Genomic DNA, 27,607 nt, shown 5'->3' on the forward strand with positions numbered 1-27,607 from the left:
AAGCAACGGAGGAATGAAGAAGTCCCTATCAATGGGCTGATCCTGCAAGATTAACAAGAGTGAATAAAAAGATGCAGTATTCTGGGGACAGCTGATGGACTTGTTGGATCATGCAAGGCAAAACTAACATTTCCAACTTTAGGATGGGCTCCACAAAGTGAGAAACAGCAAGATGTACAGACATCTGAAAGATGCAAACAGTCCAGCAGAAATAGAAAATGTCTCTCAAAGCTTACCGAACAGTTAGAGACTTTTCTTTTATATCTGTGCATATTCTGATATCTAGAAGGAATAATACAACTCCTAGCAGTGTATACACACACACAAACAAACACACGCACACACAGTCCAGAATTATGCAATTTTGGTTCAGGAAAACTGTACAAAGGGCCATGTGTGCACGACTAGATATAATATAACTTAGTATTTGCAAGGATCCACTACCATCTGTCAAACTCTGTTTCTTCAAAATCATACATGCCACGTCTGTTTTGTAGATCTGTTCTTTTATCAAACAATGACTGTGTAATACAGCAAGACTGGTTACTGATTGTGTGAAGACATTACCCATAAATTCCTCTGCTGTGCAATCTTGGAGTTAGTATATTTATACCTGCAGGTGTGGTAATGTGGGAGAGGAGCTTGCCTGCCTCCCCTACTTAAAAAAAACAAACACTTTTTTTAATCTAGCTTCATGGTGTGTCAGAAGCAGGAAACAGTACAGTGCTATAGTTCTATTTACACTAGAATTCAAATTTTGTGAGGTCTTAGGAATAACACAAATTAAAATAAAAAAAATGTGAAAGACAGTTCTGTTTTGTGACAAATTAACACTGCAGCTTTCTACACCAATGACTACTTTTATTCTCATGCCATTGCAAATGCATAAATGTATTAGCAATAACAGAACATGATTTGCTTATATTTCTGTGTCAGTCGTGTGTAATATACACATTTGTGTCAACTTAGCATCTAAAAACACTATTTTTTTTTGTTTATTGGATTAAGGGTGGGACCTCGTTTAGGTGTTAATGTAAAAAAAACAGCTATGTACTTGGAGCAACACCCCCCCAAAATCAGAAGATGACCAGGAGATTAAAAAAATAAAAATGAAAAACGATAGCACAAGATTCATATTCTGCTGAATATCAGATTATCACAAACTAGACAATTGTTGAATAAAGGACTTAAAGGACTGTTGTGGAACCTCTTAGTTCAAATGACTACCTCAGTACACAGTCATATGGGAGATACTGGTAATCTCATACCATGACTTTCTGCATTCTCTCACTTATCCAACATTTTATTCACTGAATTATATATAAGGTGCTTTAAAAATGTCAATTATTCTTTTACATGGAAATGCCAAAAGCCTTAACGAGCAAAAGGTACACAGTATGTACCATCAGCTCTTTGTTTACCTCTTCAATGAATACTGCATGATTCAAAGGTAAGATCGTCCCTTAAACCAATACTATTCCACATCTACCAAAAAAGTACATCTTCTGTGTCATTAATATGTTCCCTTACTTTACACAGAATTCTGCTCAGACTGATGGGTCCCAAAATGAAAAATTGTTTGATTCCACTGTGACCCCCCCACACACACACCTTTGTAAACTTGTACTACTATAGCCTGCTGCCTCATGTTCACATGCTAATGTTTTGTTTTACATGATTATCAGGAAGCTTTCTAGATAGGAAGCCACTAGTTCAGGTTCACTCTACTTTAATCACAAGAGGAGGAAACCTTTGTTTCCAATCACATAAAAACACTGCCCAGGTAGTGGCTACCTAGTAGGACACACAGGAAGATGAGATGCTCCGCAGAATAAGGAGAACACTTTTCTGAGTGACCACATTGCTACCATGCCCTTCCATAAAACACTGAATAAACCTATCAACCACCTAAGAAAAAGGAAGGCGCCAGCCATAGCACAGCATGAAATCAGAGCCATCCAGATCCTGCATAATAGGCACTTGTGAAGATACCTTATCACTCAGAATCGCTGCACACACAAGTGCACGGGAAGATTGAAAGTTCCACTAGAAGTTTTTTTGTTTTGTTTAAATCGAATGAAAATAAAAATCCACAAGACCACGACAAAGGAAAGGGGGAAATGGAAAAATTATAATTTTCTAGTAATTTCCACCCAGTTGAAGAGAAGATGAAATAAGCTTCCAAAATGTGACTGGAGTCCGACCATTAGGAGATTCAGTCACTGGTAGGCAGAGTACTAGGGCATGGGGAAGACATCCCACAACAGCAGAATGATGGTCTGTAAAATATTACAGAAAATTGGATATGCTCAAAAACAGTTACTGCTGCTCAAACTGCAAATAATGAAGCAGAAAGCTTCTACGTGGAAGGGCAGTTTTCAGAGAGAGAAAAATGAGAACCTAAAAAGCAGTCAAGTACGTAAAGTTTGACATGGCATATGATCAGCTCAGATCTGTAGCTCCATCACAAGTAAGCATCTCACACAGATAATAAATCTAATTAAAAAACGAGGTGTTTTGACTCATTGCCTGACTTATGAGCTTAAAACAAGATTCTTGAGAACACAAGTACACCAGTTGTGCTCTCAGTGACAGAGAAGCATTACTACCAGGACTGCCATAGACAAATGTCATAGTTCAAGAGTCTCGTTGGCAGCTTTAGATGTCCATGCATAGCTCAGCTCAACTGTGCCAACACTGCAAGTATAGTATTTGAAAACCGAACATGATTACAGAAAGTGCACCTCAACGAAGCATAAAGAAAACATTCAGCCTGACGAGCCTCGTACTGTTTCAGTTTCCTGAGTCAAAGCAAAGCTTTGCTATGCAGCTGGCTTTTGCACTTTGTTGTGGTTACTTGATATCCAAGATATCTTGTAGTAATACTGGTGTAGCGCCCTCACCCACAATTAGCAACACGTGTTAAAGCATATTTGTTTTCTTTCAACAGATACGGGACATAATAGATAATAAAAGGGAAATTATCAAATTAAGTGTGGTGAGCGTCTTTCTATTTAAGGTAATTTAAATTGTTCAAACTTTCAGTGCCGAAACTTTTGTGGGTGGGTATCAATCATCTATAAGTATAGCAGAGAAGAGCGCATGTTTTCTTAAAAAAATAAATACACAAATAAATAAAAACTGCGCCCTTTAACAGGCTGGCCTTTATGGCGCCCTAGGCAGTCGCCTAGTTCACCTATGGAAGAAAGCCAAACCCTAGAGGCCAAGGTTAGTACAGTACAGTTTTGTACCTACCATAAATGTAGATGTTCGAGGATCCACATTGCTGCAGTCCTAACTATTGGGGTAGTCCGCTGTCCAGTCGGCCCGAATACCAAAGTATATGGCTGACGTCGGTCAGGGCGCATTAGACTGACGTCAGTACGTCAGGGTACTAATGCGCATGACTGACGTCATATCCTCAGTCTTTTCTTGCCCCAGATGTCAGAAGACCCTGAAAAGATAAGGCCAAAACCAAAAACTCCAAACATACCTGCACCAAAAATATGTACAATATATACAAAAGTATCAGAATACAACCTCACCTACACAACCACCCCTAAACACAGAGGGGAAGGAGGGAGGGTAAATTGGACTGCAGCAATGTGGATCCTCGAACATCTACATTTATGGTAGGTACAAAACTGTACTATGTTCTTCATTCCACATTGCTGCAGTCCTAACTATTGGGTAGAATCCCAAAGCAGAGGTAAGGGAGGCTGACAAATCATAAGGAAGCAGGAACTGACAACATGCCTTGCAAAATAGCTGTGGCAAAACCAGCCCTAGACTTAGAGTAGAGAGGAAGGTGATAATGCTTAGAGAAAGTATGCACTGAACTCCAAGTAGCTGCCTCCAAAATATCCTTAGTTGCCACCCCCCTTAGAAATGCTGTTGACGTGGCAGTAGCCCTAGTGGAATGAGGCCTAATCCCAGCTGGAACCTCCTTGCCATGATGGGAATAACAAAATGCAATGCAAAACCCAATCCACCTAGAAATAGTTTGTTTTGACACAGGCTTGCCCTGCGAACCCAAAGCAAAAGAAACAAACAACTGCTGAGACTGCCTAAAATCCTTAGTCCTGCTCAAATAATAACGCAACTGCCTGTGTACATCTAAAGTGTGCAAAATCTTTTCCCCTTTATTTTGAGGATCTGCATAAAAAGTAGGCAAATGAATAGTTTGGTTCAAAGCCACACTAGAAACCACCTTAGGCATAAAGGAAGGATTAGTACGTAATGATACCCTATCCTTATGGAAAATCAAAAAAGGCTCAACCGCCATAGGGGCCTGCAATTCAGAAACCCTTCTTGCAGAAGTAATGGCCAACAAAAAAGCAGTCTTCCATGACAAATATTTCAATTCAGCAGTGGCCGTAGGCTCAAAAGGTTGTAGAGTAAGTTTCTCCAACACAAAATTGAGATCCCAAGCAGGAGTAGGAGCTCTCATGGGGGTCTTATATTCTTTGCCCCTCTAAGAAATTGCTTGAACAAAGGATGCGAAAACAATGGTGGGTCACAATCATAGTGAGCTGATATTGCTGCAGCATGAATCTTAATGGAAGAGAAAGACAAACCTTTGTCCAATAACTCAGTAAGATATTGAAGAGCCACACTCAAATTAGGCTCAGAAATCTCCAAATTGTTTGCTGCACTCCAAAATAAAAATCTCTTCCATTTTTCTGCGTACACTTTCCTTGTACTAGGTCTTCTGGCTTCCATAATCACATTTAATACTTGTTGAGGAAGTTGAGACCTGCTGTCTTTCAAAACAGAATATGCCAGGCTGTTAGATGAAGAGAGTGAAGCTTGACATTGAGCAGGTGACCGTCCCTCTGAGACAACAGGTGTGGAATCAAGGGTAAAGGCCATGGAGGCTTCCTTACCAGACTCCTCAGTAACGGGTACCAGTGCTGCCGAGGCCAATCTGGAGCTATTAAAATCATCCTTGGCTTGTCCTGTCTGACCTTTAGAAGTACCTTTGGGAGAAGAGGCAGAGGTGGAAAAGCATACACATGAAGATTTTTCCAACTGAAAGAAAGAGCATCCACTTTCCAAGCTGTGTGATGAAACCTCTTTGTGCAAAACTTTGGCAGCTGGTGGTTTAGTGGAGAAGCGAACAGATCTATGTCTGGAGTTCCGCATGACACTGTCAATTTTTGAAATACATGAAGATCCAGTTTCCACTCGTGGGGATCCATGATTTGTCTGCTTAACACATCTGCTAAGGAGTTCTGTGCTCCGGCAGAAACCTTGCCTGAAGAGTTAGTTGCAAGCTGGCGCAGTCTCCCATAAAATCATTGCTTGCCTGCACAATGGGTAAGAATGTGTTCCCCTTGTTTGTTGATGTACCACATGACAGTTGTGTTGTCTGTTAGAATCAACACCTGCCCTGGAAGAAGTAACTCCTTGAAAGCCATTAATGCAAACTGGACTGCTAACATCTCTTTCATGTTGATATGTAGATGCTGTAGTCTGGCAGGCCACTTGTCTTGTATCCACTTTCCATTTAGATGAGCTCCCCAAGCAATGTCTGAGGCATCTGTCGTTAGAATCTGACTCGCCTCTGGCCGGGTCACAGAGAGTCCCTTGTTTAGGTGACATTCCTGAGCCCACCACAAAAATTCCTTTTGAATGCAAGGTATTATTTGAATGACAGTGTCCAAATCCTGGCAGTGCTGTGTCCATACATTTTGAGATACCATTGCAGCTTCCTCATATGCAGTTTGGCATTGGGAAGCACCAGAATACAAGATGCCATGAACCCTAAGGCTTGAAGGACTGTCCTTGCAGTCAGCCCGGACTGAAGAGATAGTTGATGGAAGTAACTGGAAAGATTCTTTTGTTTGTCCGGGGTTAAAAAGGCCATCTGGGCTGCTGTATTCAGTCTCACACCCAGAAAGCACATGTCTTGAGAGGGTACTAGACTGGACTTTATTTCGTTCACAGAATACCCTAGGCATCTTAGCACTGCTATGACATAATCCAAATGCTGTAGAAGGTCTTCCTTTTCTTGAGCTAGGATCAGGCAGTCGTCCAAGTAAGGATAGATTTGAATTCCTTTTAGCCTGAAGTAAGCTATCACTGGAGCCAGAACCTTTGTGAATACTCTGGGCAGTGGATAAGCCAAAGGGCAATGCAGAGAACTGATAATGAGAATTTCCAGCTCGAAACGCAGATACTTCCTGCAACTTAGTCTTATAGGCACATGAAGGTAAGCTTCCTTGAGATCTAAAGTTACCATCCAGTGATCTTTGCCCAGCAGAGGTAAAAGCTGTTGTAACGTCAACATTTTGAACTTGGGAATGTCCAGATAAGTGTTGAGGATAGATAAATCCAAAATTGGTCTCCACGTGTTCCCCTTCTTCGGTACTAGGAACAGGCGAGAATAAAATCCTAGGCCCCTTTCTGGCACAGGAACTGGCTGAATGGCCCCTATTTGAAGCAACAGAGAAATTTGCTTGTGAGCCTCTTGTCTTTGTAGAGGAGGAATGTCTGGCATGCCTTTGAAAGGAGGCAAGGTATGGAAATAAAACCTGTAACCGTGGTGAATGATATCCAGAACCCATCTGTCTTGGGTAATTAAATCCCAATTTTCTTTGAAAAGAGACAGCCTTCCTCCCAAAGGTGCTGCCAGGCGAGAATGTACTGGCAGCTGAAAAGGCAGGTCATTGGGTCTGTTTACGAAAGGACTGACCCCTGCCCTCACCAGAAGTCTGAGCAGGTGAACTCCCTGTTCTAGGCCTAAAAGAACCTTGAGCTCTGCCCCTACCACGTCTAGACCTACCCCTAGACTGGGGATCATAAGCAGGATATGTCCATCCCTTAGTAGGCCAATTTCTACTAAACTTTGGAGGCTGCACCTGCAAAAAATCCTTAACAGTTTGCATAGACTTAGCCTTGTCCTCCATTTTCTTTAAAACTGCTTCCACAGGCGAACCAAACAACACATCAGACTGCAAAGGAGCATCCAAAATCCTTGTCTTAACATGCTCAGCTAAATTCTGATCTCTCAACCAGGCGTGCCTACGAAGAACAGAACCAGTGGCAGCCACCCTCGAGGAGGCCTGCACAGCATCAAAACCACACTGCAAGGAATGCTTACCCACCTGTTCAGACACATGAACTAAATCCTGCAACTCTTTACACTCAATACCTTCAGCCAGAGCATCCACCTTAGACTTCAATTGTGAAAGGAGATAATTCTGATATTTTAACATGTGAAACTGACAATTCAACACCCTCATGGCTAAAGTGGAAGAAGTATACACTTTCTTTCCCCATCTATCCAAAGCCCTTGCCTCTTTATCAGGAGGAACAGGATTTTTAACAACAGAAGCCTTCACACCTTTAGGCCCCTGAGAGACTGTTTCCGGGTCTGCCCTAGGACTCTTAAAAAGATACTTATGAGCCTCAGGCACCCTATAGTACCTATCCGGTTTAACTGGGGCAGGAGACAAAGAATCAGGATTCAGGGAAGCCTCTGCAAAAACATCTTCTACCACATTCAGAACAGGAGGTATAGCTAAAGGCCTATGCTGGGGTAAAAACAAGAATTCCCTAAGCCTCTTCCTGGAATCAGAGAAATCTTGACCTTCCCATTTAAAATGCTCCCTCATGGAATGCAGAGTCTCTGAAAATGAAAAATCCTCAGGAGGCGAAGCTGAAGGAGTAGAATCATCCACATCAGAATCAGAATAAGGAGGATACTCCTGCAAGTCTTCCGCCGAAGACTCAGAAGCCTCCGAACATTGCTCAAAACTCTCAAACTCAGGTTCCACCCTAGGCCTCTTATCAGGAGGGGGCATAGAACCTCTAATCATAGTAATCAAATCCTCTGCCATTTTTAGCATATGCTTCTTAGGCAAAGACCCTGAAACACTCGGAGAAACCCCCACTGAAGCTAAACTAGGCCTGCCTCTTAAAGAAGCCTTGGAAACAGAAGGGAGGCCCTAACCACCTTAGGAAGAGAGGAAGAACAGCCACCTGAGAAGCCCCTTCAGCCTGGCCTACTTCCTGAGAGGACACATCCTGTAACAGTAAAGTCTCTCCCTGAGACTCCAAAGAAACTCCTGGCAAAACCTCCGGCTCCACTGAGCCTTCTAAAGAACCGGCGTCCGGGACTGTCGGTTCCTCCACTCGGCTTTGCTGCTTTGTCCTTGCGCTTTTGGCGAAGCGGGCGCCGGAGCATCCGGCGACATTTTATAATTACAACGTTTCCCAAAACTAACCTGGCACAGTCTAACCTTCTCTTAATAGTGCGTTTGTTAAATCTAGCACAAGAGCGGCATCCAACAACGTCGTGCTCAGGCCCTAAACAAGGTATACACAAAGTATGGTAATCCCTATGAGGTATCTGTTTCCCACAAGAAATACAGTTATTCACTTTTCTGACATCCGGTTAAATACTGAGGCAAGAAAAAACCAAAATAATCCCCAACGGGGTACTTAGCCAACTTTGATTCGGTCTGAAACTCTGACTTCAGAAATTTTCAGAACGCCAACCTGCACTCGCAAAATTGCTTCTGCATCGGACCATGCGGCAAAAAAGACTGAGGATATGACGTCGGTCATGCGCATTAGTACCCTGATGTACTGACGTCAGTCTAATGCGCCCTGACCGACGTCAGCCATATACTTTGGTATTCGGGCCGACTGGACAGCAGACTACCCCAATAGTTAGGACTGCAGCAATGTGGAATGAAGAACATCAAAGTATTTCTGCACTATCTGAGTACTAGGGAGGAAGAAAGCCAAACCCTAGAGGCCAAGGTTAGTACCAAATTATTTCTGACTATCCGAGTACTAGGGAGGAAGAAAGTCAAACCCTAGAGGCCAAGGTTAGTACCAAATTATTTCTGCACTATCCGAGTACTAGGGAGGAAGAAAGTCAAACCCTAGAGGCCAAGGTTAGTTCCAAATTATCTCTGCACTATCCGAGTACTAGGGAGGAAGAAAGCCAAACCCTAGAGGCCAAGGTTAGTACCAAATTATTTCTGACTATCCGAGTACTAGGGAGGAAGAAAGTCAAACCCTAGAGGCCAAGGTTAGTACCAAATTATTTCTGCACTATCCGAGTACTAGGGAGGAAGAAAGTCAAACCCTAGAGGCCAAGGTTAGTTCCAAATTATCTCTGCACTATCCGAGTACTAGGGAGGAAGAAAGCCAAACCCTAGAGGCCAAGGTTAGTACCAAATTATTTCTGACTATCCGAGTACTAGGGAGGAAGAAAGTCAAACCCTAGAGGCCAAGGTTAGTACCAAATTATTTCTGCACTATCCGAGTACTAGGGAGGAAGAAAGCCAAACCCTAGAGGCCAAGGTTAGTACCAAATTATTTCTGACTATCCGAGTACTAGGGAGGAAGAAAGTCAAACCCTAGAGGCCAAGGTTAGTACCAAATTACTTCTGCACTATCCGAGTACTAGGGAGGAAGAAAGTCAAACCCTAGAGGCCAAGGTTAGTACCAAATTATTTCTGCACTATCCGAGTACTAGGGAGGAAGAAAGTCAAACCCTAGAGGCCAAGGTTAGTTCCAAATTATCTCTGCACTATCCGAGTACTAGGGAGGAAGAAAGCCAAACCCTAGAGGCCAAGGTTAGTACCAAATTATTTCTGACTATCCGAGTACTAGGGAGGAAGAAAGTCAAACCCTAGAGGCCAAGGTTAGTACCAAATTATTTCTGCACTATCCGAGTACTAGGGAGGAAGAAAGCCAAACCCTAGAGGCCAAGGTTAGTACCAAATTATTTCTGACTATCTGAGTACTAGGGAGGAAGAAAGTCAAACCCTAGAGGACAAGGTTAGTACCAAATTACTTCTGCACTATCCGAGTACTAGGGAGGAAGAAAGTCAAACCCTAGAGGCCAAGGTTAGTACCAAAGTATTTCTGCACTATCCGAGTACTAGGGGGGAAGAAAACCAAACCCTAGAGGCCAAGGTTAGTACCAAATTATTTCTGACTATCCGAGTACTAGGGAGGAAGAAAGCCAAACCCTAGAGGCCAAGGTTAGTACCAAAGTATTTCTGCACTATCCGAGTACTAGGGAGGAAGAAAGTCAAACCCTAGAGGCCAAGGTTAGTACCAAATTACTTCTGCACTATCCGAGTACTAGGGAGGAAGAAAGTCAAACCCTAGTGGCCAAAGTTAGTACCAAATTACTTCTGCACTATCCGAGTACTAGGGAGGAAGAAAGCCAAACCCTAGAGGCCAAGGTTAGTACCAAAGTATTTCTGACTATCCGAGTACTAGGGAGGAAGAAAGCCAAACCCTAGAGGCCAAGGTTAGTACCAAAGTATTTCTGCAATATACATAGGTGGATGACTTTGAAAGCCTAATTCCAGCATTTACAAGGGTGTATGATCAACATCTGATCGATTAGCGCCAGTCAGTGAGGTTTTTAACTCCTCTTCTCATTGGTAAGACAATGCATTCTCTCCCAAATTTAACTGATATAAACTGGTTAAGTTGGGATAAAGTAAATATTTGAATGTTTTAAACTAACTCCTGGTGTATACAGAAAGAAATTCAGAGAGTGAAGAAGAAAGGCAGATGAAAGTGTGATTATTTTACAGATGAAAGAACTTAACTTTCATAGGTGGTTGCATGAATGTCAAACCACCACATCTGAAAGGCTAGCAGAACTTTTTGTGAGGGAACAACACTCAGTACTATTCCCGAGAGCATTAGAATCTTTTTGACAGAGCAGAAGTCTAACAGTGTTGTAGAGACAGAGAGGAAGGGGACCTCCAGATGGCTAGAAGGTCACAGCTGCAGAAGGTGGTACCCAACACTACACATGGGTAAAGGGGACCCTATGGAGACAGCTGAAACAATCATAGCAGATTCCACATGCAGAGGGAAAGCCACCAGTCTTAGTTCATACCCAGGTCTTGGGAAGAAATTACTTCAAGTATAACCAAAGGAACATTCAAATAACCAATTTCCATGTAGACAAGGTGCAGAGCAAACATCATGGGAGTCAGCAAACAAGGGTTGCACCAGAAAAGAAGTGGGGTATCTAGAGACAATTATAGCAGTACTAAATCAGTTTGGGGACATGTTTACTGAAAAACTAAGATGTACTACTCAGGTAATGAAGCACCATATGGACACAAGGCCCCATCAACCCATCAACAGGCTTGTTATAGTGTAACTGAATGAGTTAAGCAGACCCCGACAGTGAAAGGAACTGCAGAAAATAGACACAGAGATAATCCATGAATCCAACAGACCTGGGCCTCATTGTTTTTTTTTTCTTCTAGTGTCAAAGGAAGATCGCTGCACTAGGTTCTGTGCAGAATGCAGGAAACCGAATAGTCATACAGAGTCATGTGCTTACTCCATACCCAGGGCAGATGAACAGTTAGAGCTGCTTTGTGAGGTTAAGTATCTATTATTGACCTGAAAAGGGGTTTCTGGAAATTTCACTTGATATATGTAATGAGGTAAAGGTTATATTTTGTGACTGCTTTTGGGTTATATGAGTTCAAAAAGATCCCTTTAGAATGAAGAATGACCCAGCAGTCTTACATCCCAGCAGGAGATGGAGATTATGTTCTTGCTTGCATGGATGATACTGCAATCTAAAGCCAGTCCTATCAAGAACATGCTCAATAAGTTAGGGAGGTGATAGATAGACTAAATTGGCAGGGATAGCAAGTGTCATATGGGAATGGCCAAAGTGTCTAATCTGGATCTTAGAGTGAGTGGTGGTGGTAAGAGATGGCCACAGTCCACCATAGCCTACTCCTAAAATAAAGAAGAAGGTGAGGCAACTCCTAAGACAGCTGGATACCATAGGAAGTTCATCCACTACTACTGTATGACTGGTTCCACTTGCTAACCAAGGCTGACTACAATTAAGAATTTATTCTGTAGGCCGATGGTTCAAACCATGGAATGGAGGCTGTACTAAGACAGCCTGCTTTAAAGGAAGTCGAGCATCCCCCCAAAGCATATCTTAGGTGCAGACTTCAGTCCAGGAAAGAATCCTATACAGCTGTAGAAAGGGAATTTGTGAGCACAGTTTAAGATCTACAAAACCTTAACAGTATGGCACATCATTCACTACTGTACAGACCCTAGCCCTTTAATGTGGTTACACAGTGTGAGCGGGCAAGGTTGGTAAATGCAGTTTTGCATTGCAGCAATAAAACTTTACTATCCAGTATAGGAATGGTGCTGCTAATGCTACTGCAAATGGTCTGCCTAGAAAGGGAACAGGGTAGTGGGACAAAACAACACACTCTTTAAGAGTCACTTTTTCAGGGTGCCTCAGAAAAACTTGCCTAATGTCTAAACAACAGAAGAAGATCTGATATTTGAGAATAAAGATGCCACATTTTATTGAGTCAGACTGTAACAAGATCTGTGAACTGATTTCTTATCAAATCTGCAACTGGTAAACAAAAATATGTAATTGAATAGTCAATGTGTTTTTTTCAATGGCTTGAAAGGTATAAGAGAATTTGACCTTTGTCTTTTCAACTGATAAAAATTTATATGACATTTGTAACTGAAGTCTGTCACTGCACTCGGTTAGGAGAATCAACAATTATACATAGGATATTAATTGCATATCACACAGGTGAAACAGAAATTGCAACTGTTCTTGTCTGATGTAACTAGATCTGTTACTGTTCCTCAAGTAGGAACCAAAGAACAATAAAAACTCAATTAGAAAACTACCCAAGGAGATACACATTCGGTTATTTGGGTAGCTGAGAGTCAAAGAGATAGAAACTCAACCTGAAGTTTGTGGTACTGACTTGTGAGATAGTTTTAAGCACTTATATCTTTGCCTGTGTGATGACTGCTGGAAATTCAGTCAGTGTAGCACAAGGTTTAGTAATTCTTTGAGTTAAGAGACACACACACACACACTGAAACAGCTAAGCAATTTTTTTATTTTTTATTCTTTGTTGACCAGGTTAGTCTCAATAGGCTAAAAGCCTATTTTCAGAGGAACCAGAGATAGTATTTGTACTATTAGAAAAACTTAGGCCAGGGCATCAGGGCAATTCCCCCTACTCTTCGGCATAGGAGGACACATTTGAGTGTGGCACATCTTACTTCTGTTTCTGGTCCAGGTGCATAGGCAACCTGAAGAAACAGGAGGAACGGCAACTGTTAGCCAAATAGAAAAAGCAATGAAAAATGAAAAATTGAGCATGGAGATGGTGGAGCTGGTACCAAAAAATCCAAGTAAATGAGGCGGAGGTGGAGGAATCATTTATACCAGCGGAGAAGGAGGCAATGGAGCAGAGATACAAACTGGAGATTGCAGCAGATGCAGGAATGAATTTGGAAGATTTGTTTCAGAAGAAACTGTTCAATGGTGATATAGAAAGGCAACAGGAATGTATTATTACAACCCTCCAATTCAGAGGGTTGTGGGATGGTTACATAAAAAAAAACTTTTTAATTAAATTGAACTGGAGAGTGATGTAACAGCATCCTGGAGTGAAATAATGGAGAAAACACAAGAAGAGGATGTGGAGAAAAAAGTAGGAAAGTTGTCTTATTCACAAACAGTGACAGAGGGAGAAAGAAGGGAAGGAAACAAAGAAAAAGTTTATTGTATGACTAAGCAGTAAAAAAGAAAAGGGACTGGACAGGTATGAAGTTTGGGACTTGGTGATTGCACCATTGAGTGTTTCAGCCAAAGAGGTATGAGAATTCATTCTTATTAATAAAGAAACATTTTGTGATATATTCCTTGAGACTGGTCAGTCTACGGAAAACTATCTAAAAAAATATGAACAAAAAAGAACAATAATCCATGGCCAGAGTATGTGGTGCAATCTTTCCAAAGAGAAACAAAAAAGAGAGTTATGGTTCAATTTAGAAAGAAAACTGAGGCAAAGACTTGAAAGAACATTCAGTGAATTTATGTAAAGATGTTATGGACTTAAACATTTAAGATGATAGAGGTTTATGGACTGGGGATGGGATTGTGGAGTTATATTAAAAATGGAAAATAATAATGTGATACACATTCCTAACATTATTAACATGAATGGTAATAGAGGCTTTGTGAAATACAGAAGATAGCCTAAAACTTTTTTTTCATGTGGAAAAGATAAACATTTGATTAGTGAATGTGATAAGCGAAAATGTTTTATATGTGGTAAAACAGGACATGAAGCTAAAAATGTGAGTTGAAAAGTGGTTACACTGGACATGCATGTTTAGTTTGTGAAGAAAATGTGCAAATTATAGAAAAATGTGATGTATGAAAAATAGATGAGGATAAAAATAAAAAAAAGAACAAGAAAGACAGACTGAGACCCAATATATAACAATGCATGTAAATGAAGGAGAGAAAAAAATAAGAAAAGAAGGGTTACTTGATACAAGTGAAGGAGAATATGTGAACTGCCAGGCAGTGAGAGGAGAGAAAAAAAATTATAGGGAAAAAAGTGAATGAGAGAAAAAGAAACGTTAAAAACATAATTACAAAAGAAGGCAAAAAAAGTTAAAAGATGAAGACATCATACTAACTTCTGTTAAAAGATGAATATTTTAGCTTTAAATGTTAATAGTATGAAAAACATTAAAAGAAGAATAGGTATTTTGGTATGGTGTGCTTTAATAATTGCTCATATTATTATACTAGAGGATATTAGCTTATTAATAGAGGAAGAAAGGGAGCAAACAGAAAAGTTATGGAATGGACCAATTATTTGGAATATGGGAAAATACATGCTCAGGAATATGTATATTATGTCAAAAATATCAAAATATTAGATGCTACTATAGTTGAATTAAGACAAATTACAGTATCAGACTTAAGATGGAACACATTTATATAGACTTATTGCTATATATGCACATCACAAAGAAAGAAAGAGAGATAATGTTTAAAAAAATCCTTAATTATGTTTGTGTTAATATGAATATAATATTAGCAGGATATTTTACAAAACTAAAGAATTATGGTACTGACTTGTGAGATTGTTTTCAGAGCTTAAACTGTAATTTAAGAACAAGTAAGAAAAATAGTAGTGATGTTAAAATAGTAAATGAAATAATGAAAAGTGGCAAATTATATAGATGGGACAATACACACTGGAGCTATAGACGTGAGATTAAAACTGAAATTGTTTAAAGATTTTACAGAAAGGAATAAAACAGACAGGGTTTTCAGATCATATAGTGATATGGATAAAAGTATATGATAAAGAATAATATATCAGAATAGGTAAAGGAATTAAAAGTTTGAATGAAAAAGAGTTAAAACAAGATGACAGGAAGGAAATACAATTATGGAAAGATCATATAAGCATAAAAATGTTTTTATGAAAATTGCGCAAGTTGGTGGATATGTTTTAAAGAAAAATATAAAAAAATGTTTCTTGGAATGTATAAAGAATAAGAGAAAGAAAGAAAAAACAAAATATAAAACATTAAGTCAAGAAACATTTAGAGAATTAATAAATGATATTTTTTTTTTTACGGAAAAGAAATATATGAAATAAATCAAATAAAGAGTAATAACTTACTATATAAACAAATATATTATTTACAAGGAAAAATAAAGAATTAGCACTTTACTTAAATAAATTAGTGAAAGAAAAAAAATGGAGTTGAAAATAGGAAGATAATGAAAGTTTGGAATTAAATATAAGCATGAAAGAGCTGAATGAAGTATTAAAAGACATTAATATGAATACAGCTACAGGATTACATGGTACTGAATATCATGAGTACACTGAAACAGAAAACTGGCAAAAAGGTACATTTGTATAAATATTACGTGAATGGCTAGAATTTGGAATAATAGATAAGGAAATATGTACAGGAGTTATATTCATATGGAAACAAATGTAGAAAAAAGATGATATAAGGAACTGGAGACACATGGTACTAAATAATACAGACTATAAAATATTTATGAGAATAATAACTGAAAGGTTAACAAATAGAATAAATAAGTTACTTCCTCAGTCTTTGATAGAAAGGAAAAAGAAAGTCAACACTTATTATGGCTAATAAAAAAAGGAGATTTAAGTAAGGCATTTTATAAAATACAGTATGAATCTTTATGGGATATTTTAGAGGCATACAACTAAGAAAATAATACAAGTAATTAAATCAACACTTTTTTTGTTTGACATTTGTTTACCGGGATGGTCTGACTGGGTAAAAAATAACCCATTTTCAGAGAAGACACAGGGAGAAAAGGTCCAAATTACAGAGCTATACAAACTTTGAACAAATAAAAAATATACAGAGAAATGGAATTACAAGAGTTACAAGAAGTAGAATACAGTGTTACAAATAAAATAAAAGTTATAGAGTAACATAATAATTGCAATAGCTCCAAGAAGTAAGCACATTACTGTGAGTACTTGGTAACATATAAAAGGGATAATGTTAAAATAAATGTAAATGGATGGATAAGTGAATACATAAAAATAGAATGTGGAATAAGACAGGGATGCCCAGCTATCAGCATTACCTTTTCTTTAGTTATGACTGTCATAGTGAGCAAGATTAATAAAATAACAAATATTGCAGGATATAGTATAACAGATAAATTGCAATTCCCTATAATGTATACATACACAGATGACATTGTGTTAATCACCAGAAACAAAGACTGGATGAAAGAAATAAGTGAAAGACTAAATAAATCATTAAAGAAGATTGATCTGTGTGTAAATAAAGAAAAAAGTAAATGCTTTAGATGTAAAGGAAACATAAGAGACATAAACTTTAATGAAGAAACTATAGATGTATTAGGAATAGTATTTGGATTAAATGACTATAAGAAAAAAACAACGGGAAAATGTGTTTCAAGAAATAAAAGATATATGTATCTTTTGGAAAAAAATTAGCTTATCATATAGGAAGAAAGTGTATTTAATAAATGCTATTTTACTAAGCAAAATAGCATATATAGCTAATATATATGATGCAAATGCAATATGAAAAATTAATGTCTATTATATTTCTCTCAAATGAGGAACAAGACTGAATCCAATCAAGAGGGGTTTTGTATATCAAGGAACAAGGAGGATTAGGCCTAATAAACCCAGTTGTTTATGCAGCATCATTGAATTTATATAGAGCTTTGAAATGTTATATGAAAGCAAAAATATGAGAGGTTATTTTATACTATAAATATAATTTTGGGGGGAAATGGAAATAAGGAAAAGACTTAAAAGTGTTATGAATGAAGATACAAAGGAATACAGAAATAAAATTATATTATGGAAATTAAAATTGGATATGACTGAAAGGAATAGAAAAATGGTATTTAAATATTATGAATGCAAATTATTTTATTGACCCTTGGAAACACTTAAATACGAAAAAATGAAAGCAATACTAACAACATATAAATGGTATAAGAATTTACATAAATGCAAGGATTTCTTATGGATACTGTCTATACATAATTTGCTTGTTGTGGCAAATATGCCCTATAAAAGAAGATAGAATATGTATTAACTGTGGAGAATTTGAAACAGAGCATGCATTTTTGAATTGCTGGAGAGTGAAAAAGTTATGGGAAGAGATATGCAAAATCAAAGTGTTAAAAGGTTTGACAAATATTGAGCAATTAAACATGAATATGATTAAATATGGTTATTAAGGTGATAAAAAATAAGATGTGAAAAAAATTGATAGAATAAATTTTGTTTCATGGACAGTATGGACTGAAAGATTAAATTAAATTAAGTTTAATGGAAAATGGATATTAGCAGAAATTCTAAAGAAAATATGCTTTTGGTTATGAAAAAATGGTGGGGGAAGTGTTTATCACAAATTTAAGCTGCATTGCAAAAAGTGTAAATAATTGTAAAGAATGTAAATATGTACTGTATATAAATATTGTATACATAAGTGATGTTAATAAAAAAAACCTACTCTTTTCAGTTGGTACTGTGGGATATTTTATATCCACCTGAGCTACAACCAACTCAGGCAGATATGCTCTTGTTTAAATGTCACATCAGAAGGATGACAAATTCAGAAGTGTAGCATCCCACCCTCTTATGTTGCACTGCAGTGTAAACAATCAATCTACCTTGTGTAGGAATAGAAACCACATCCTTCTGCACCAAAGCCAAGTGTGATACCTGTTGTGCCACTGACACTGCCAAGCATTTAACTGTAAACATATTCTTGCAATCTATCAGTTCAAAGTGATTATTTTCTGCTGTGAGAAGATATATATTTGTCTGTATACTTAATTGTAACAGCATAGTTAATTATTTTTGTATTAATTTTTAAAAATCTTGTGGTTGACTGTCTACATGTTTGTGTGCATGTCCTACTAGAAGAGAAAAGCTTTCTATGCCTTTAAGTAAATTTTCTCAATGTGATAAAATTGTAGTACATGGCCTTTCCTCTGAGATTACTTCCAACTAGATTCCTGAGATACTTCTTTAATAGATTTCAATCAATTCAAGGAACACCTCAGGAATGGAAGGAAATGCTGTTGTTTTAAGGACAATGGTTAGACAATATCCCATTACAAAACCTCACTTTGTACATGTCAACTTGCACAACTGACTACCTCACTGAGTAGCCTAAAACAGTCTTCATACATTAATAAATATGTATTTCTACATCTTTGGCTCTTACTGTTTGACTGTGTTTGTTGAGACACAGTACATGTAAGAACCTGCTGACTACTGCATATTAAACTTGTAAATATTGTGCTTAATAGATTTGCCAGGGAGTCCCTGGTGGTCTACTGGTTAGGATCCAGCACTGTCACTGCCATGGCCTGGGTTTGATTCCCAGTCAGGAAAGTTTCCATGTATTTCAAAAGCAATGGCTTGTCTCCTGAATCAAGACCAAAGGCTGAAATATTGGAGATTACTACTAGTCTTCCCTGGAAATTGTGTGTGTGTGTGTGTGTGTGTGTGTGTGTGTGTGTTTTTATGTACATGAGAGAGACAGAGAGAGCGAGCAAGTTAAAGTCTATTCAAAATACAGTTACTGCAGACAAGCAAATACTGGAAGACATTGGAATACAGAGAAACTGAGAACCAACCAGATGTTACAAAAAAGGTTATACAAACCAGAAATACAGATAAATTTGTTGAGAAACTGTGGTGGGAAGCTAGGCCAGAGTGCTCAATGTGAAGTCTGCTCTTGGGCGTGGATGGTGCAAACTCACTTCCAAAGCAACAGTGCATATTTTCTAAAGGCTCTTGAGGCTAAGCTGCACTTTAATTGTTAACTGATTCATATCTGTGGACTTTTTGTATACTATAAACAAATTTATATATCAGCGGTGTGGCACCAGAGACCATATCTGTAGGCCATCGGATCTTAGATTTAAATAATTTAGTGGTGGATAGTGGAACAGATACAAGGACTGTAGCCTCTGCATACTACACACACACTGAGGTGTATCTTTTCTAGTTTCCTTTGTCTAGGTTGTTTCACTTTATGATTTTATTTCCTTATATTTGCTATAACTTTAAAAGACTCTTTCCACTTTCCAAGGAACTTGATCTTGTCCATAAACATTAACAAAAGTACTGTGTCTCTTGTTTTAAACTTTCTAAGCCATTTTTCTGACTTGATGGTCTTTGCTGAGTTTCATATGCCTCTGATACATGTATATTTTGCGATATATAGCAAGCCTTGGCAGTGCCTGCTGTACAGTAGTTCAAATGGTATAAATGAGACTTTGAATAACTACCTACCTCAAAGCAAAAAAGAGATGTGGTAGCAAGTGATTCCCATTTTCCATCATATTTTGTGGCTTTCCTTAACATAAATTTTAAGGGTTTGTTAAAAACATTCAACTAACCCATCTGTCTGTGGATGGTGCTCCTAAGCTACCTCATCTTAAAAAATTGGAAGAGTTCAGACATTACTGCTGACATGAATACAGACCTCAGTCTGAAAGGGACATCCTACTCATGTTCAGCTATAGACTTCTAATTAATTTTTCCTAAGAGTGTTTCTGCAGGAAATTTTGTTGTATAGTTAATTATTACCAGTGTATACCAATGTCCCTTAGTCATATTTGCCAGTGGACTTGCATTGTCCATTTCTATTCACTCAGATAGCACTTCACTACAAAAAAAAATATCAAAGGGACTCTGAGTTTGAGTTATGTCTTTTGACATTCTGGACAAGCCACACACAGATGTCTTCCACTGCCTTTGTAATACCAGTTAATTAAAACATGGTCTTTGTTTTATCCACTCCTAAGTGACCACCAAAAATGTGGATGTTCACCAGTTTCATTAACAGAGTTCTAAAAAGCTTTGCACTAACATCTAGCTCACTATTTGTCCTTTTTCTTTAGTCACTCAATATACAATGATGAAAGCTGTAGCCAATTTAAATTACTATCACTGAATACACCTGAGAATTCTGGACCACTTAATAAAGAACTGCTTGCAGGTACTCCTAAACTATTTTATTCACTTGTGCCCACACTAAAAAACATAAATTGCTCCCTTGTGTGAGCTTCAAAATAAAATCATGGAATTCAAAATGTATTAACTACCTTGGAAAAGTTCTGGGAGTCATGCTGGTCTGGTCGAGTGATGCATACTAATGTAACAGTGACCTTACAATGAGTATCTCATTCTTTGCTCAAAGCTTCGTCTTGGTCTAAAAGTTTTCTTAGAGGGATAGCTATCTCAGACATATTAGGAACACACTTTTCAAGATACTGCATTCACTCCTATAAACCTTTGTAATGTCTGTTTTGTCTTCTGGTCTTGGCATTTGCAAACTTTTCATTTTTTTGTTTCCTGGTTCAGACTTCAGATTACCTGATAGTAAAACATGACCCAGGTGCTTCAGACTTGTTACTCTGATGTTACATTTGCTCTTAACCAGCTTGAAATGATACTGTATTATTTAGCCAACAGCTACATCAGTCTGTTAAGTTCTTCCTCTGACACCCCCCCCCCCCCCATAACAGATCATTGGTTATGTTTACTATACCCGCAAGCCTTTGGGCAGCATCCCTTTTGAGCATTGCTATGGCTGATGAAATACAAAAAGAATGGTGTATCAAAATGTATACAATCTGGGGGCTTTACCTTCTAGCCTTATCTGCCAGAAACATTAACTCGTATTTACTTTAGTGCTCGGCATTTCTGAGACTACTTTTTTATGCTTTAAGAAATGGCTAATGCTATCCTTCAATCACTTTATTAAAATGTGAATCTCATCTTACTCAAACAGTGGCTATATGACTCAACAAATTGTTGGCTCTCTAACTGCTTTTCAGTGACACCTAAACGTTATTTTTCTTTTGTTTTCTTTTCTGCTCTTGTGAATGTTGAGTACTTTAGAGGAGCAAATGTAAATATTGCTATCATTGCATCAGCTATTATCCATGCATGATCTTCACCTTGCAAACTTCCTAAGCCTGTGGATAAATTGGCATAGTCATGCAAGACATTACTGCTGTGATATGAAGTTGAGACGGTGCAGTGGTGCAGCAGTAGCATTGTCACCTCACAGCAAGAAGTTCTCTGGTTCGATTCTTGGCAGGAGTACCTTCTGTGCATAGTCTGCATGTCCTCCCTGCATCCATGTGGGTTTCCTCCCACATTTCAAAGACATACATCTGGAATGTTTCTCCCAGACCCTCTGCTGAAGATTGTCTTCATTCCAAGTTGGACTTACCCGGTAAACAAATGTTAAATAAATAAATAAAAAAAAGTCTATGTGACAGTGCAGTTAATTCATTACACACACATTTTTTGTTCTACTGCAATATAAATTAGTTTTACCATTCCTATTTTTTTTATAAGCAACATGGAACAACTTCTTTAAATGCTTCTATTTGAAAAAGGAGTCCACTTTTTTTATACATGATAGCAGTTTTGACCTACTGACACCTCTTAGTGTCTGGAACAGGGTAACACATTTCAAAGCCACCTAGCCCCATGCTGTTTAAACAAATTGTCTGACAAGATGATACTCTGGTCATCTCTATTTGATTTAATTCCTACATTCTACCCATAAATTCATTGTTTTTCAAAATATCAGCCTTACACTCATGCATCATGGCTTCAAATGCATGTTAGATTTCAGGATATACAGATTTTTCAGTTTTCATATTTCAGTATCAGTCTGAGCTGCTTTTTGATACTGTTCATCAACAGGGTAATTCTGTTGAGAGCAAATACAATGCTCTACTTCCACAGATAATTTATTCAGTTTTTGCAGGTACTTTACCAATTTCTGACAGCATGTTATGATACGAGTCTTAGCTCACTAAACGTTAGTGATGAATCTTGGTGTTTCTCTAGGGTCAGCTAAATGATGCCTCTAGGTGTCGGTCTTTGCATATTCTTACTTATATTAATAAGTATAGACAATGTTGCACTCAGACTGCTGAAAGATAATAGCTTAAAGATCACAAGGGGCAGTGCAACCAACAATGACACAATCTTTCCTTGAGGAGGAGTGTCCATATTCATTAAGCATATCCACACCTCCAGGCTAGTTGCTCAACATAATGTATCCAAAATTATCCAAGTGCAACTAACACTGGGCAAGACTGAAATCCAAGCTGTAGCTTGTTACAGATCCCCTGCCATGCCCCAGGATGCCCACTCCATGTTTCTTGATATACTGGATAATATTAAGTTGCAGCCCAATACCCTGATAATGGGAGATTTCAACTACCCTTACCATCAACTGGGAAAACTGCTCAAAGCTTTCTGGAATTCATAAATTCCAACGCCCTGGATCAGCTTGTCCATACCCCACCAGAGGCAGCAAAATCCTGGACCTGGTCATTACCAACATGGGTAACCGAAGTTCCACTTCAGAGGTCAACTCCTAACTGGTCCGATCCGACCATAAGCTAATCACCCTAGACATCAATATGCCACCTCCACCCCCCATTAAGGAAACAAGGAAACCACTGTAAAAAAAAAGTCTCCAAAGCCAACTTCATGCTTCTTAAGACAGAAGTGGCAAACTTCACGACACCCGTGCAGACGAATAATAGAGGTACGACTGCTGACTTCTATACAAATGCACTGTATAAACACATACACGAGTACATGGATCGTGCCATCCCCAACAGAACCAAGATGCTATCCTCCAAAAAAAGGAAGCCAATCTGGTGGTCCCCTGCCATAAAGAAACTCTACAACAGAAGGAAGAAGCTAAAAAAAGAGTAAAATCCCCTGATTGCAGGAACTCCAAAGTCACCCTCAGTAAGAAGCTGAGATCCCTCATAAAATCCTCCAAAGCTAGTTACAAAAATAAAATTGCCACTGATTCTAAAGACAACCACAAAGCATTCTACAGCTATGTCAAAAATCTCAATGGCAACACTCAGATCTGTTCCAAGCTACAGAACAATGGCACAAGATATACAGAACCAACTGATATTGCCAACATCCTGGCGGATAGGTTCAGTGCAATCTTTACCCCCCCCCCACCCCCCAAAGGACCCATCCCTATACTGGAAGAATGCATAGCCCCTGTAATCATGGATGCACAAGTTAAGACCGCACTCTCCAAAGCCAAAAAACACAGCATCCATGGGACCACACAACATCCCAGGCTGCGTTCTGCACGAACTACAGAACAAACTGGCACCCCACCCAAGTACCATTTTCAATCATAGCCTCACTTCAAGCTTTGTGCCTAATGAATGAAGTGACTGTTATCCCACTCCACAAAGGGGGCGCCACCACAGATCCTGGGAACTGCCCCATTAGCCTGATGAGCCTGGTCTGCAAGGCCATGGAATGTATTATCATAGAACTTATAAACAAAGACATTGGTAACCTAAAAATGCTGGATCCCACTCAATTTGTAAATGGAAGATCATGTCTCCTAAATCTGATTGACTTCTTTGGAGCAGTCACCAGAGCCATGGACGAGGGTAAGGTGGTGCACACAGCCTATCTCGACCTCGCCAAGGCTTTCAACACCATCCCCCATTCTGGAATTATAGATAAACTCACTAGACTGGGCATAAATTCCTATGTCACATGATGGGTGGCCAACTGGCTCACTGATAGAACCCACACAGTGAAAGTAGCTGACTCCAAATCTAACTTAAAACCGGTGACAAGCTAAGTACCACAGGGTTCAGTCCTGAGTCCTCTCCTGTTTGGCATCTATTTCTCAGACATCCAGGCTAATACAGCATGTCTTTGGCTAACAAAGTTCACCAATGACTGCAAACTGGGAGCCATAACAGAATCGCCTAATGAAGCAGACATTCTACAAAGGGGCCTCACTGAGACTGATGCTTGGTGCCAAAGTCATGGCCTCAAGCTCAATGCCAAAAAGTGTACTGCCATCCCCTTTGGAAAAAACACTGCACCCATGAACTACCACATAAGCGGTGGCTTACTTAACACCGAAAGTGTGATAAGAGACCTTTGGACACAGGTGGACACTAGTCTCTCCTTTGACAATCACATCACCACAGTAGTCAGGAAATCCTCCAGAAAAAAAGAGGTCATTGTTCCACTCTACTCATTCCTCATCAGACCCATCATACAGTACAACGCCCCATTTGGCATGTACCTCACAAGACATCTGCAACAACTAGAAAGGTCACAGAAATACCTCACTAAGAGGAGTACCGGCCTCAAACAGATGCCATACGCAGACCACCTCAAAAAATTCCAGCTCTACCCTGTCGTCTATCGCCTACTCAGAGGTGACCTCTGCCTAACATACAAAGCCATGCCAAACCCAGTTCTGTTGGACATGCTACACTTAAAGAAACCCCAATATCTCCGTGCCACATGCTCCAGGGACCTAAATCTTGCCACCACAACAAAACAGAACATGCTGGAGGGATAGATTCCTGTCCCAGAGAATTCTCATACTCTGGAACAGACTACCCATTCACATCAAGCAAAGCCCCTCATTGGCCCTCTTTAAGAGGGATCTAGATAGTCAGATGGAAAACAGGAAATTCACCCAGAGGATCACCTCTGTGGCTCTGCTCGACAGAGGTGCAGGAAAATAATCTTCTTGGGTGGCGAAAGCCAGGAAACTTTTTGGCTAGGCTTATATAGGCCCCAGGGCCGATAGCCTAGTATGAACCTATGTTCCATACCAAGGTTAAGTGATGTTTATATATATTTCAGTTAAGCAAATGTTATAATTTTCACATTTCACTAAACATTACAACAATCAAGCAAAATGAACAACTGCAGGAAGTCATATGAAAGCACACAACTGAATGAATAAAGCTGCTGCTGCTGAGAGTTTGGGTGTAGCTTGAACATGTACAGAAGTATTTTGTTTACAACACATTGTAAAAAATCAGTGACTGTGGTGCTGGTGCTATGGTAGCGTTTTCGCCTCACAGTAAGACATTGTCCTGTTCGATTCTCAGCTAAAGCGTCTTCTGTGTGGAGACATGCGTGAATGGGCGTACCTTTGTTGAAGGTTGTACGTCAGGGCTGGCAACTCGGTACGTAAAATTCTGCTGCCAATCATTAGCGGACCGGAGTTCCGCTGTGGCAACCCCTAACCGGGAAAAGCCGAAAGATACAACAACAACAACATTGTAAAAAATCAACTTTTTGTTTTAAGTTATAGAATTCAGTTTATGAGTTTGAATATAATAAACACCACTGAGAAGACAAGTTTGTTATAAAGTTTTGTTCTTTATACTTCTATAATAACAATTACAGCTCTAGAAATAACAGCATGTTTGTATTGTGATTTATAACTTCACTTTAGAAAAGGCTCAGGATTCAGTGAGTGAAAATTAGACTACATCTTACGAGAACTCCTCTGGAGGCAATAAGCTACAAACTAACACACAAATATAGCAGATATGGTCAAAAACAAAAGATCTATGCTCAAACAGATTCTTGCAGTAGTAGGAGTGCACCACGTGGCAAGCTTACTGAAATAGCCAAGTCATTAGCAGTACAGCAATATATCCATATGTGATAAGCATGGCTTTTTCTGTAATGAATGCTGCCCAATTTTTCTATAGCCAAAGTATCTGCCTTTTCTGCTTTGTGCTTCAACTTCTTACTGGCTGGTATTGGATGATCTATTACTTCATTTTCAGTAATTCTTTGAGAACCTTTTGAATATTTAGTAGGTAATTCATACAAATGACACTGCATTCGGCACAGTTGCTTTTTTCTTTCACAGGAGTCATTTGGTGATTTAGGAGACATCCCTTAGTTTTTTTTTTTTTTTGAATCATGAAAAGAACAGGAATTAAGTCACGAATGGCCTACTTCTGTAATTTATACTGTTACCTGTAGTAGCAGCTTATTTAAATATGGACAGAAATTCTTTTTATTAGCCCATTTGCCCCCTAGTACTGCTATAAAACTATCTGGATGTCCTTGTTCCATATTACTCTAGTTTTCAAGCATGACTCAATACTTACAAATTTATGATTCTCAGTACATAGTACACTGTAGTCACTAGACACATGTTTTAATAGTTATTTTGCCTCTTTTACTTAAACTACAACATCAGGTTTTTGTTTGCCCTTTCTTAATTGTTGGTACCGGATGATCCCATGTAGTCATTACTTCTTCATTTTGAGTAATTCTTTGTGGCTCAAGTTTTAAATCCTTCTCAGCTACTTGCATGTTGTAATGCTGGACAATCCCCAATGTAACAACCTGTCCACATTACTGTAACATTTACTAAAAGAACATTCACCCATAAGTATATCACAGACAGCAACAAGGTGGACATCTGTTTCTAGATCAGTGTTATAGAACCTACACTTGTCTGCATCTTTGATTACCACTCACTAGATTTTTACATCAGGGATATCAATTTGACCTTTTTTCATGATTCACTTATGAAGTAGTCTGCTACTGTTTTATTGTGACTGCTATGTAATTTAACAAAATACAGCATATTTTATACATTTCTAAGCATTGTATTATCCACGAGTGTGGAGTACTGCCATTTGTTTTCCTAATATGGCCATGTCAAACTTGTTTTCAATAATTTTTTACAGTTCTCTACTATGGCAGTGTTCAATAAAAAATTATGTTTCATTACTTCTGTACTCTTTTGTCAGGGCTGAATTTTTATATGAATGAGTGCAAACTCTGTATTAATTACAACATGCAGTTCACATGCTCTTGGAAGGCCAATTATTGGTCAATGACTTAGAATGGCTTGCAGATTCAGTTTTAAGAAGAGACCATACATTTTTCCATCTCAACAGCTTGTCTGCACATCAGGTGATGGCTACATGAAAAACACTAACTGCAATCAGCACACTGATAGGGTAGCTCCCTTTTTTATATCACCAAATGTGACAATTCCTAGGATCCTTATTCCCAAGATGAGGGTACAGCTGAAGTGCATGATATCAGTTTAGCTTCACTCTTTGATGTTTGCCACATCTGCTCCTTCCTGTACCTACAGTCTATCCAGTACTGCCCTCCTTTTATAGTTTGCATGGATTTATCTGTACTGAGAGTGTATTTGATAATCCTTGATAATCTTCTTTATTAGCTCATTCAATCCAACTACTGCTGAAACTTTTGGGATCCACATTAGTCTTGTTGCTGTTAGCAGTACCTGATACTTTATGCCCCTTAGTACATACAGGTTGTAATTACTATGTGCAGCTATTTCATTAATGCTGCCTTTCTCCTTTCTTTCTTCTACTATTACTACA

The 27,607-nt window shown here is 38.7% G+C and overlaps 1 protein-coding gene across 1 annotated transcript in view; it reads right to left on the reverse strand.

Moving 5' to 3' along the window:
* Positions 1-27,607, reverse strand: part of LOC122814459 (zinc finger protein 91-like) — a 586,949-nt gene that overhangs the window by 444,316 nt on the left and 115,026 nt on the right. Inside the window, exon 6 of the mRNA XM_044087039.1 lies at positions 13,075-13,128. Coding sequence (XP_043942974.1) covers positions 13,075-13,128 — 54 coding nt within the window. The remainder of the gene's footprint in view (positions 1-13,074; positions 13,129-27,607) is intronic.

The sequence above is a fragment of the Protopterus annectens genome, chromosome 10.part0 (assembly GCF_019279795.1).
Source record: "Protopterus annectens isolate FY-2018-M chromosome 10.part0, PAN1.0, whole genome shotgun sequence".
Lineage (NCBI taxonomy): Eukaryota > Metazoa > Chordata > Ceratodontiformes > Protopteridae > Protopterus > Protopterus annectens.